General features: G+C 37.8%; 1 protein-coding gene across 2 annotated transcripts in view; it reads left to right on the top strand.

Annotated features, from left to right (window-relative positions):
- The window catches only part of MYOM2 (myomesin 2), an 80,021-nt gene that overhangs the window by 29,807 nt on the left and 35,977 nt on the right, over positions 1–14,237 (top strand). For both annotated transcript variants that reach the window (XM_035321964.1, XM_035321965.1), the window contains exons 13-18: positions 598–797; positions 1,959–2,012; positions 4,660–4,787; positions 8,134–8,317; positions 11,881–12,055; positions 13,205–13,326. In XM_035321964.1, coding sequence (XP_035177855.1) covers positions 598–797; positions 1,959–2,012; positions 4,660–4,787; positions 8,134–8,317; positions 11,881–12,055; positions 13,205–13,326 — 863 coding nt within the window. The remainder of the gene's footprint in view (positions 1–597; positions 798–1,958; positions 2,013–4,659; positions 4,788–8,133; positions 8,318–11,880; positions 12,056–13,204; positions 13,327–14,237) is intronic.

Genomic DNA, 14,237 nt, shown 5'->3' with positions numbered 1-14,237 from the left:
AGCACCAAGTAGCCTTTGATCACAACCCTATTTTTTCCCAGTACTGTCAGGGCAAAAGACAGTCTTCTCCATGAAAGTTTACAGTAATAGGAGACAAAACAGATGTGTACACACAAAGGAGCCAGTATGAGGACATCACTGTGCTTCATGATGACTCAGTGGTCGAACCATTGTCAGAGGGAAAAGCATAAAGATGCTTGCTTAAAAACATGACAAGAAAGAGTTGGAAAAAACTAGGTGAAAGCTCCAAAATCAGCATCTTCTGGAGAGATGCATATTAAAAATAAAAGTGAATAACTTGTGTCATATAACAAGGTAGAGAACTAAATGGAAGGGAAGCAGAGAGAACTGACAAGGACAAAAAAACATGCATGAAAAATAACCTTTGCAACTGTGTTATGAATAAATACGAGCAAGGTGAGAATTGGTTGTCTGATCAGAGGAAAAAGTGTATAAAGAGTGTTTCATTGAAGAGTGACATACTTTAGTCCTTCAACTTAATGAGGGTGGCTTCTGTGATGCTGACTTGGAGTATGTAGGATGGCGTATTTTTATTGTGGGATGACACTGATAAAAGCTGTCTTCTTCTACTCCAAGATGTGAAGTAGGTTTGGAAAACTGGGTCCAGTGCAATGATGCTCCTGTAAAAATCTGCAAGTATCCCGTGACTGGTCTTTATGAGGGACGGTCCTACATATTCCGTGTGAGAGCAGTGAACAACGCTGGCATTAGCAGGCCTTCTCGAGTCTCTGAACCGGTTGCAGCTCTTGACCCTGTTGACCTGGAAAGAACACAAAGTAGGTTCTGCGAGGCTGGAACAGATGATGAATATGCAATCTTACTTTTTTTTTTTTTTTTTTTTTTTTTTTTTTTTTTTCAGATTCTATCTGCTTAGTTAACCTAAGCAGCAGTGCTTACTTCTTCCTTTCAATGAATATCTCACTAATTTCATTGGGAGGGTGGGGGGTGGGGTGAAGGGTGTATAGCTGGAAAGCCAAGGTCCACATGGACAATTTTTCAGGACCTAGAGATTCCATCTCAGTTATAGCCATTTTTACTTGGCTTTAAACACAAACAATATAAATTACTACAAGGAACAATGTTTTCAAGCTTTCAGTATGCCCTGGAAGCTTGTAACATTTGCAATGTGAGACAGGCACTGAGGTCCCATAAGCTTCTATATTTGCTGGCAGAAACATTTGAAAAAGTAATTGAAATGTCTATCTTAAAAAAAAAATCACCATCCCACAGACTGTTGCATTTATCTGCATTTTTTTTTTTTTTTTTTCCTCTTCAGTGAAGTGCCATTACTGGCACAAAGCTCCCCTGATACAGGTTGGGTGTATCTGGTATTGTGACTTTTCTGGCAGATGGAAAAAGTCAATCTAATAAAAAAACTCCTTCTGAGGTCTTGTGCTAAAGGCCACAGCAGTCTGCAAAGGAGCATTATGAGGGCTCCTCCATGAGTGCAGTAAGCTGTCTTGCTCTGAGGAGTACTTTTATTCCATATATTGTAGACTTGTGCACTTTCTGTTTTGTGTGCTTCTTTTATACATAAGGGAATTAAACTCATTATGAAGACTGCAGAGCACTGCCCCAATGTTGCTTGTAAAACCTGAGCTGAATATGCTGTTTCCATTGGCTTTAAGACCAATATCTATGGCAAAAGTCAATATACAATAGTTTGCCAGTCTGCCAGACAATTGAATAAATCTATTGTGGCTGTGATTCTCACTTTTTTAGCACATCTTTAAATAGTACCATCTGGTTTGGTTTTCTTATGGAAGTTAAAGAAGCAATGTATGACTTTGAGTTGATTCAATCTGTGGAAAGATTTAAAGCAGAGTTTTATAGAAATAGAGGCATACAGGCTTTTTATAGATGATGAAAAATAATTTGCAAAATTTGTAAATATAGTAATCTGGTTCAAGAAACTAACTGAATGCTTTCCTTAACAGCTATTCATGTGGATGAAGGGAGAAAGATTGTAATCAGTAAAGACGACCTTGAAGGTATGTTGTATTTCTATTATTTCAGTCCATTTGTTTGTATCCTAGGATTTTAGCAATTTGTTTTGAAATGTAGCTATAAAAGAAATCTGCCTACTGAATAAAATCTCTATAGTAACATATATAGTCAGATATTTTGGCTTGCAAGCCTGAGAAAACAGAAGTGAAAGGTAAAGGTCTAAAAGGACAGGGAGTATCATACTAGTTTCATTATGTGCTGACAGCGTCTCCTCACCTTTTTACTTTGTCCAGTGCTAGGCTGAGTTTAAACAGCTGAACATTGCATTTGATCACCCAAATTTCCTTTCCAGCTATCCTTCTGGGAGTTAATCTAGGTTTTTTTTTTTTTTTTTTTTTTTTTTTTAGACTGAATTTGATGATATGCTCAAACTGTATCTGCTTACACACACACACACACCCCATCCCACAACAAAACAAAAACACCTTATGCAAATCCATCCCAATTCTTTAATTAATATCTCTCTCCCTAAATAGAGAGGTTGTTCTAGTTATAGACGAGTTATAGACTAAACATTTTTTCCCCTCAGGAAAACTGGAGAAATGATTTCCAAATTTTGAGTAAAGCCTGAATATCTTCCATCTTTGGTTGTTTCTATATGTGATAATTTTTTATTTTTATTTTTGGCTTGCATAATTATTTTCTTTTCACTTAACCTGTCAAAAGTGTTGACAATAATGGCATAGTAGATTAAAAAAAAAAAAAAAAATCTTTCTACTATGTTCAACAAAATAAGCTTATAAAGTTGTAATTCCAATAATAGTATAAGAAAATCCACCTGAGAACAGGTGCAATTGAATGAAAAATTAGACGTTAAATAGTTTCTCCAGTGCATGGGTGGGACAGATGAAATTTCTCCATTTTGATGATGGTGTCATAAATGAACTGACACGGATGTTATAGGATCAGAATCACATTATAGGATCAGAACACATTTGTCTAACTTCTTTGGCTTCAAAGGGTATGTTTCTCTTCTCGGGATTACCTGAGAACAATCAGGGGGTTAAACAGCCAATCTGGTGTAAGTATAAATAATGACGTTGGGATCCATGTTTTATTTATTCATATTTAATAGAGGAATATGAATCTCCACGTACTATTGCTTCTATAGATCATTATTTTCATCTGCAAGATTGAATACCACTTTTGAAAAAGTGATCTCATAGATCACAAACGTATTTTCTTTTTAGTGCCAGGTGACCTTTCATTCTGAGCAAGTGGACTGTACTATCATGTCATATCATTAGAAACTATGTCAGCTTTAGGTTTTTCAATAATGTAAAAAAATATCTTGAGATTTAGTTATGTAAAACCAGTTGGAAGATATTTGACTGTGACTGTATGCATTGTGTTGCAGATAGCTATATTTAATGCTTGAAATTATTTTCTTGACTGTAAATTGGCAAATTTGTCTTAGACTCATCTGGTTCATGTGCCTTTCTTAAAGAAAAAGGGTATCTGTAGGAAATCAATAAGAATAAATTTTCTTTGGATATGTCCATTTACTTTTCAAAAGTCTGATTTTGATTGGGAGATTGATATGATGAAATAACTAGTGTGCATTTTGAGCCCTGTTGGTTCTAGATATGTTTATAAAATGTTAAAAAATCACTTCCATGATTTAGAGATTATTTATAGAATCCTTTTTGTCGTTTTTGATGTCAAATTCTGACCATTTAGAGGATACATGCTCCCTGTTAACATGTGAAGTGACAAAATTTGCCTTAAAAGAATGAAACTTTCTCCATTGTAAACAAACAAACAAACAAAAAAATATTTGAAGGTATCTGCTGAATTGCTATTTTTGAACTGTTACCAAGAGGAAGCTTCTTCAGAGCTGTGTAGCTCTGCGTGAAGCCGTCTCTCATTGTCCCAGGCCATTCCTATGTAGTGCTGCTTTACACCGTTGTAATCCCACTGGTAGAGGGGCTTCTTCTCATGCTGCTGTGGGTGACATGAAGGGCCATGCTGACTTCCTTCAGCCTGAAATGCAGGTCATGCCTCACTTTGCTGGTAACACTGTAGGGCAAGTGAGGAGAGGGGGTTTGGCTAGGCCACTCCAACTGATGGAGTCACCAAAGGGCTGGTGACATTTGTCTGCCTCCAGTCCATGTTTTTTAGAAGTGCTTTAGACTATGCTAGCTGGTAATACCATTACATTATACTGTTAATAGTTTCTGTTTCCTTTTCTGCTTTCCACTTTACTGTTCTTCTCCTTACTGTACTTCGCTTTCAGGTATCTTCTAGCCTAAGTTCTTGTAATGCCACATTGGACTTCTGTCTTTGATCAAAAAATATATCTTATTTGCGTATAGTAGGGAGGTTATTTTAAAGGCTTTCTGCCCATCAGATAAAAGTAATTCAAATGTGATCAAAGGGAAAGAAATGTGTGACAAATGAACAGCTTTTCAGGGGCATATTTTACTTTAACTGAAAAAGTAAAAAACTAACTTTTAATGCTGATACTTCATTCCTCAAAATGGAGCTGAAGTGAGCAGTGGACTGCATGGATGATGTTCTAGATGAGCACTGTGCTGCAGGGTGGGTGTTCAGAAAGCTGAGCTGTAGCGTAAGAGCTGACCCTGAGGGTAATCTGCTGTTTAACACTCGCTACATTTATTACTCTTCCAGGCGATATTCAGATTCCAGGCCCTCCCACCAATGTACATGCTTCAGAAATCAGCAAAACATATGTTGTACTCAGCTGGGATCCACCTGTTCCCCGTGGCAGGGAGCCATTGACGTACTTCATTGAGAAGGTACATTGTACTGCACAAAGGCATTCAGCTATGAGGGGTTTCATTGCCACATGCAATTATATTCAACTCATTTTTAGAACTGCAGAATGAGCAATAAAACTAACATCTTCTGAGGTCTCACAGGATCTGGTAATGAGATGTTTGAGAGGCATGGACAATCAAATGTCATATTACATGATTTAATGAATATTGAAATTCAAGGTCCAGGGAGAAGGATAGCCCTGTGCAATTTTCTTGCTGCTGTCTAAAATGAGTGCAAACTATGTGTGTAAGGTAGCAGCTTAATGGGGAAAAAATAAATAAAAAAATCTTAGATTTCATATCCCTGCAGGCAAGACTTCCAGTTTGCAATTTGCCTGTATTACAGGGAATGTTATGGTAGTCCTGTAGTGGAGCAAGGAATAAGCAGTGACTCATAACGATTCTCACTTTTCTTTTTGTAGGCTTACTGCACCCTGTGCTATAACCCAATATTTCCAGTTTATTCCCTAAAAGGCTAGTAGAGAGGCAGACGTCTGTCTCAGATTCACTCTTCCCTGGCAGTCTTCCTGACAGCCTTCTTCATCCCTTAGATTTGATAGGGAACTTGGGTAATGACAGTAGGAGAGGCTTGTTCTCCTCCCATCTAGGCTACTAAGACTTAGGTAAATGTGTCCCCTTGTCAGGTGTGTAAATTAAATATGTTGAATTACAGCCAGAGATCATAAGCTTTGGAGCTCCTTGCTCCAAAGTTTGCCCATCACTTCAGTAAGTAAAATGGGCCTCATACCTGACCTCTAAAACTCTTACATGCCAAGCTATACTTAGTTTTTATGAATGATGGATCTAGCATATGCCCCCTCTTAATGATCCACGGACAGTGAAACCATCCATAAAACTGCCACACATTCAGTTTCCATGTTGAATATTGTGTCAGCAGATCCTTACCACGCTTTCTTTTTTTTCTTCTCACAGCTGTTCAGCACATTCCTTTGAAGTTTATTTCTTAGCTAACCATTTTGTGCACATCTCCCCGCTTTTTGCAGCTCACCATCTTGCCTTTTTCTCCTCAGTCACCTCAAAATCCCCAGTTCCAAAGCCCTTCATATCTCTACTGTATTCAGGATTACCTGCTGGGTGTTGAAATAATAAGGGTAAAGTGAAGTCCACTCACTAGTTAGATTTTCCACTAGGCACTTTTATGATTTCTCCCACTCTGCCTTTCACATTCAAGAAAGTAATGGTATTTTCGATTTAAATAACTATCTTGTTTTCTCTCTGTGCCACACAATATCATGTCATTGCTTCTTTGTATTTATTCCCAATTGTATACATCTGTTCTTATCTATAAATTTCAAGCCAACTGAATTAAGTATTTTGAACCAGCTCTTTATCTTGTATTTATATATCAACTGAAAGGGAAGTTTTGGTCACTGACTCTATCTAGAAAAAAAAAAAAAAAGGCAATATAAGTAACATGCCCTTCATCAGGAGCATGCTTTCGATCACAATCTGACTGCAAGTACCAGATTTATTCTAACTTTATCTGCCTATAATTTAGAATTTTACATCTGAGCTAGTTACCGACACTTTCCTATAGAGATGAAAGAGAAACTGGAACTTTCTGTGATGATTCGGATATCCTGTGTCAGAAGACTACTATTGGATGAAATGTGGCCTGAAAATACCTACTTGTTTTCAGAATCAGATCTCATCAGGATGAAAAGCTCAGATGTACATGTCTACTGAGTGGATACTTACACTTAGCTGAATTTCAGTCTAAGTATGAATTAGAAAATTTATGTATCTGCATGTTTTACAGGAATAGCTTTATATCTTCAGAAACACTGTACTGAAGTGGCAATGAGGAACAAATGAATCTTAATTAAATGCCAAACTTACTGAGGGAAACTGAGAATGAGGAGTAAAAGGCTGTTATTAGAAAAAAAGGTTCATTATACTAATTAATACCTGACTCTAAAATCCTTTGGCATATAAATGGCTTATATATATGAATAGCCCAATCAGTTCATAGGTGATTTTTTTTTTTTTAATTTTTTTTTGCTTTTCACTGTCATTTGTTAATTTAGGAAAGCACGATTTCTAATTAATATATTTCAAACAAAGAAGTCTCAGTGCTGATGCACAGAAAGAGTTTTTAAAGGCCTCAAGAAACACAAATTGCAACTGAGTTCTCCATGCTAAATAACAATGTTTCTTTAAAGCATTCTTAACCAGATAAATCAAACTACAGAGTAAAATGTGATGTTGATTCATGCCTCTGTGAAACTGAAATGCAAAAATTAATGTTTTTTTTTTTATACTAGAAAGTAAAATATATGGCAAAATGATGTTGTTTTCATATATTCCATCTTCTGTTTAACAAAGAAAATGGATGTTATATTTCCTTTTTGCTATTGAGAACAGTAGGTGAGTTCAGTATCTATGGAAAAGATCTTGATATATGGGCTCCAGCTGTTTACCTTTTCATTATTTATCTATAGTAGGCCTCATTATATACAGGGTAGTTTCTCAGGACCCATGAAACATTGCTCCTTCTGTAAGAAGTTTACAGTCTATCAGGTTTTGTTCATGGACTCTCTGTTCCAAAACTTATGAAAATTTAATTTTTATGCACCTTTTTGTGTCAGAAGATAATTTTATTTAAGCTGTTTAGTGGGCACTTGAGTTTTACTAAAATCACTGAAATACACCATGACTAATTTTTGTTTTGGGCCAACAGATTATCCAGGGGATCTAATGGACAACATAATTTTCCCAGAGTACTTATTTGCCTGCTCTCTTCTGTGTACAGTTATGATGCTAATTAGCTCAGCTACTGTACCAAAAACAGTACAACAGAGAATATTCAAAAGTAATTATTTCATTTGATGAATGCTTTAGAGGCACAACTTTACATAACAGAGTAGATAAAGATATGTCAGTGAGTAAAGTAACATGCCCCTCCCTACCTTTTTGCTAAATCTGGATTAGGACTTGCTTTATACTGAATCTTTGGGTGTTCAAGTGAATTTTGCAGGACATGAGAATAACTCTTGGAACCAATCATGGGTGACAGTCATGGCCGTAGCTGAAGGTTAGCTATATGTACAAGAATACATACACCAAAGTCTAGGCAAATAGGGAGACAGTGAAGCATTCAGACCTTTATTGTAGAGAATTTGAATGCATGAGCTACGAAAATTTTCATATGCTAAAGTGAGGAATTTGAGAACGATCCTTCTCCTTCATCTCATGAGCAAATTCATGACAGTATGCAATACAGCAATATGTTCACTTTTTGACAGTTCCCAGAAGTGATTTGCAGCTTTTTTTTTTTTTTTTTTTTTTTTTTTTTTTTCTGTAGTCCATGGTTGGCAGTGGAAGCTGGCAAAGAGTCAATGCACAGGTTGCTGTAAAATCTCCTCGCTATGCAGTGTTTGACCTTGCAGAAGGAAAACCATATGTCTTTCGAGTTGTGTCAGCAAACAAGCATGGCATCAGTGATCCATCTGAAATCACAGAACCTATTCAACCACAAGATACTGTTGGTAAGGCATTAATTGTAAGGCATTAATATTAAATACAACTGATGTTGTACAAAATGTAAACAGACAACTCTCCTTATAATTAGATTAGTATAATTACAATAACAGTAATCAAATTCATTTTGAATTTCAAAAATACCAAGACGTTAAATTTTGGAAACATTCAAAAATTTTCATAATGATCATAAGTCTCCTTGCTAAGATCAGTAGTTGTTAAAAAGTTAAATTAATTTTAGTTAGTCATTCCTCAGAGTGCTCTACTAATATGACTTGTCAAAAAATAATATATGTTAATTGCTAACTTAGGTAATTGTATTGTCTGGCTCAGGTAATTATATACTACCTAATTCCTACACTTTTAGCTAGATAAGGTAGCCTTTCCTTTCTTCCTTAGTATTTTAAGCTGCAAGTTACTGTTGGTGCAGAATTCCTGTGGCATGCAGATGAGTAGATTTCAGTGATGGGGGAAGATACATCTTCATATTCAGTGGGAAAATTCCAAATGAAAATTGTTTATTTCGGGGCCACATTCATGTACGCAAACGAAAATTTAGGGAGTGGTTATGCAATGTGTTGCTCAAATATTTGGTGTACTTTTGCAATTTAGCAAAGGTCACAGATAACAGCCCCATGTATTGACAGCTGTCATCTTCAGAGCATGTCTTATTAGTGCACTTGCTAGACTGAATACAGTATCTGATATTCCCATAGCTCAGTAAATATTGCTAGCTGTAGACTTCTTAATATTTATCATAATTTTTAAAAAATGTGGCCCACTGCCTTTAGCTTGATCTGTGACTATGCAAAATGAAAAAAATATGTTTTGCTTTTATGTATTCTTGATTTGATGTTTCATTAATGTGTATAAATTATTTAAACTGTTCAACATTCCCCAAGGTAGGGAAGAAAAATACTGTATTTATTTAACTTAGTACAGAAAATGAACTACCCCTTAGGGGTTAAAGCACAAAAAACCATTTTGAATAAATTGTAGTCATACTTGAAAGCAGAAAGAGAAGATTCTATTTTAAAGAGAAACTGTGGGAGTACTTTCAGAGATGGAGTTAACCACCTGAGCTAAAATGCATCAGACACACATGGCTTCATTTAGTTGCTGGCACATAGTGCCATTTGACATTCCTGAGGGTAGCTGAGACAACTTCATGGGGCTGCCAAACATTACACATGAGTTATGGGTGGCTCTCTCTTTTGAGCAGAAACTAAAGGGCAGAAAGGGTATGCTAGGCCATCCAAAGTGACGCTTAGTACTAGACAATTGACTTGAGTGGTAAAAGTGGAGGCGATTTGAGACTGACATCCAAATTTAAGTATCTCTGTGTAGGCATATTCAGGTGCTTGGGATGTCTCTCCTTTCACTGTGGTGAGTGGAGCCTGAGGATAAATTGGCTGACCATCTATGGGGTATTTACGTCAGGATGAGATGAATCATTTCAAACACTCTACCAACCACTGATCTGAGGCTCAGTTCAATTGCCCCAGCAGACATCTAGTAACTTTTGAAATGCTTTCTGTCTGCCATTTCAGAGGGGTGCCGTTGTTCAGTATCTCCTGAGTTGTACTTTCAGTTCCATGAAGAAGGCTCAGATGCTCTAAAATGGTAGTAAATGAATTTGGGTAACTGAATTAAGCCCTAGAACTTTGACTATAATGCCAGCTTAAGAACGTGCTTGTAGACACACACAAACTCCTAAATGTAGGTACCTTTATCTCAAGCTGAACCCACTTCCCACTTGATATTACAGCCTTCCTGCTGTACTGTGTACTTACTTATACATTATTAGTATGTAAGTATTCTTTGGGGACTGACAAACTAAGACTTCCAGTGGATGGCAACTAAGATGGACTGGGTCCCAGAGGTTGTGACCTGTAGAGAGGTCAAGGTAGCTGGGTTTGTTTAAAGTGGTCACTTAAAAAGCTGATGGTGCCCCACTGATCTCAGCATTGCCAGATGACAAAATACAAGGCAACAGCCATAAACTGTAGTTTAAAAGATTAAGGTTTGACAGTACTTGGTGAGAAAGGTGCAATAGTGCAATGCTGGAACAGATTATGCAGGAAAGCTGTGAAATCTTACCTGGGGCACAACAACCCCAAACAGAGCTCCAGGCTGGGAGATGAGTGGTTAGAAAGCTGCCTGGCAGAGAAGGACCTGGGAATTTTGGTTGACAGTTGGCTGAATATGAGCCAGCAGTGTGCTCAGGTGGCCAAGAAGGCCAGCAGCATCCTGGCTTGCATAAGAAACAGCGTGGCCAGCAGGTCCAGGGAAGTGATTGTCCCCCTGTATTCGGCTCTGGTGAGGCCGCACCTCGAGTACTGTGTTCAGTTTTGAGCCCCTCGCTACAAGAAGGACATGGAGGTGCTCGAGCGAGTCCAGAGAAGGGCTACGAAGCTGGTGAAGGGTCTGGAGAACAAGTCTTACGAGGAGCGGCTGAGGGAGCTGGGACTGTTTAGCCTGGAGAAGAGGAGGCTCAGGGGCAACCTTATGGCACTCTACAGGTACCTGAAAGGAGGCTGTAGCGAGGTGGGGGTTGGTCTATTCTCCCACGTGCCTGGTGACAGGACGAGGGGGAATGGGCTAAAGTTGCATCAGGGGAGGTTTAGGTTGGATCTTAGGAAGAACTTCTTTACTGAACGGGTTGTTAGTCCCTGGAATAGGCTGCCCAGGGAAGTGGTTGAGACACCATCCCTGGAGGTCTTTAAAAGACGTTTAGATGTAGAGCTTAGGGATATGGTTTAGTGGAAGATTTGTTAGCGTTAGGTCAGAGGTTGGACTTGGTGATCTTGGAGGTCTCTTCCAACCTAGACTATTCTGTGATTCTGTGATCTCCATTGTCGTAAGTTTGTGAGACTCAGACAAAGCCAAGACCGATCCGGCTTAGTGCTGGTGATAGTTTCACCAGGTGACAAGGAGGGCTAGGTGACCCCCTAAGATCCCTTTCAACCAACATTCCTATGCTTCTGTGAAATCCATCTTGCTAAGTTTAGCTAACCACTTAGCATACGAACATATGCTTAAAGTTGTCCTGAAAAGCTAGCCTTTTCTGAATTGCCATCATCATTAGTTCACTGATAGGTGGTATTTCCTAACTCCCATTATATTTGTACCTTTACAGTTTAAGTGCATTTTTTTACTGATGCAGTAGTGCTACAGGAACGATATATAAACTTCATATTTGAGAGAGAGCATTTTCATACCTGTATGCCTTTATCCACACTGATATTTAAAATATGTTCCCTTATAATTCATACTTCAGAAAAGCTATATAAAAGCAGATTTGTAGGAAGCCTAGCAGCTTAGACTAAGTTTACTGTAAGGAAACAAATGGAAAAATAAATGTATTTATAAGCATTCATACAGAAATATCCAGTCAAGTGACTTAGCAAAGGAAATGCACTAAAATATAAACCATATAGCAATATTGACATGGTAGGACAAATCATAGCTAAAGTGGTTAAACATAGTAAGAGTATACTGCATTGTATGTGCTTTAACTTATTTTTATTTTGATGTGTTCCATAACAGTACATGTCTTTCTTTTTCTTAGTTGTCCCATCTGCACCTGGTCGGGTAGTGGCCACAAGGAATACAAAAACATCAGTTGTAGTTCAATGGGATAAACCAAAACATGAAGAGGATTTGTATGGCTATTATATTGACTATTCTGTGGTGGGATCAAATCACTGGGAACCTAGTAACCATAAACCTATTAAATATAACAGGTATTGACAATAATTCTCTATTATGGGGAGGTTTGAAAACTGTAGTTAATTTTAATCCAGTTTATGTGTTAAGCAATGGTGTTATGATGGGAGGTGGATGTTGAATGAATGTGATGAAAAATAGTCTGCAGATTCTTGGAGCTAAACTTTTCAGATTGCTGGGCAGACTTCCCCCTGGTGTGAACAAATCTGATGCACCTGAGAAAGTGTATGAGAAGGTGAGAGGACTGTTGTGGTTTAACCCAGCAGGCAGCTAAACATCTTCCCCCCCAAGTGGGATGGGGGAGAGAATCAGGAGGACAAAAAATTAAAAGCTTGTGTGTTAAACATACAGTTTAATAGGACAGAAACATCCAGTTTAATAGGACAGAAATGGAAGAGAAATTATAACTATGATAGTAATAATAATAATAACAATAGAACATGCAAAAAAAGTGATGCATAATGCAGTTGCTCACCACCTGCTGACCAATGCCCAGCCTGTCCCAAAGCAATGGCAGCTTCTCTGGCCAACACTCCCAGCTGTTATTGCTGAGCATGATGCCACATGGTGTGGGACATCCCTTTGGTAAGCCTGGGCCAGCTGTCCTGGCTGCGTCCCGTCCAAGCTTCTTGTACACCCTCAGCTCCTTCGCTGGCAGGGCAACACGAGAAGCAGAAAAGTCCTTGGTCAAAGGGATTGGGACAGCATAAAAATAAGAAAAAACATTTAATTTATTCATAGGTAAACACATCCTGCAATAGGATAGTTCTGGCTATTCTAAAGTGACAGTAATTGCCCAGAACCTCAGAATATTACTGAAAACTATTTTGGATAGTTAATAAGAAAATAAAGTGAAAAAGAGCGTATTGGAGTTTGTCAAGCCAAAGCTCAGATGAAATGTGCTATAGTTTACATGATACTACCCAGTAGATCAGTGCTACCGATTTAATATGAGTCCTATGACTTTTGTTCCAGTGCCCCATCCAATTATATTGTACTAACTCATATAATTGTATTACATTTTTCCTGCTGGAAAAAATTTCCTTTGTGAAGCATTCATGAAGTTGAGCTTATTGTTGCCAAGATTAATGTTACAGCAGACTATATCTGATCAGAACCATGCTAATATGTGATGTAATTTATTTTATTTTATTTTTTTAACCCAGGTTTGTTGTTCATGGTTTAGAAACTGGTGAGCAGTACATCTTCCGTGTGAAAGCTGTGAATGCTGTAGGATTCAGTGAAAACTCACAGGAGTCAGAAGCTATAAAAGTACAGGCAGCCCTCAGTAAGTATGATTCTATGCAACTCAGTCTCATGTTTCTTTGATGAGTGACCTATTTTCAGCAACCAGCACCTTTGGTCTTATTTTGCAGCCATGGAGAACATCTCCTCAGTGAAGTTTATGCTCTGGCATGTAACTGTTCTACAGAGAAAAGATGATGTAAAAAAAAATGCTATTCATAAAGTCTATTAGAAGTATTGGTTCAGATTCACTCTACTGCTCAGGCTGCCCTTGGCTCATCAGCTGCAAGAAATAAACTTGATTGAGACAGTAGATTCTGGGTGACGTGGAGTGGTGAAAATCATTTTAGTATGGAATTTACTCCATTTAGAAGAGTTTTAGGAAACTTTATTACTGTGTGGCTGGACCAAACAGAAAATTGCATTTGGCTGCTCTAGATCAGAGAACAGACTACCTGCACTTGTACCCTGCAAACAAAATTTCAGCGTATGAACAATCCACTATTCTACCTTCAGCGGGAATAATATGTGCTGAGTGGAGGGCTGAAAAATATTTAGAACACAGATATGGGCTCCTATTGTCCAGCTTTCATTTCTGCATAGTTTCAGTTTCTTACTGAAAAACTTAAAATGGAACAACTTCCCACACCCTGAATAGCTGCCATATCTTAGAGAAGATAACCAACAAACATCCTTGTCAGAAATAATTCTCTAAAAGATTTATAATTCAGAATAGCTCCTAGAGGATGCCTTCTTAACTCTGAATGAGATGTTACTGACAAACCTACTCTTCATTTTTTTAGGACGAAGTGTGTCTCACATGGGTAGGTGGGACACAAACACTTTTATGTCTGTCACCCAGTCATAAATGCATTCACACCTTTTGATTTCTCACTGTGTGTTTTGAAAATAAGAGTTGCATGGGGTATGTCACCAAACACAAAGCACATGGAT

Source organism: Oxyura jamaicensis, chromosome 3, assembly GCF_011077185.1.
Source record: "Oxyura jamaicensis isolate SHBP4307 breed ruddy duck chromosome 3, BPBGC_Ojam_1.0, whole genome shotgun sequence".
NCBI classification, from domain to species: domain Eukaryota; kingdom Metazoa; phylum Chordata; class Aves; order Anseriformes; family Anatidae; genus Oxyura; species Oxyura jamaicensis.
Note: the sequence above shows the minus strand (reverse complement) of the source record. Positions and strands in the feature narration are given on the sequence as shown.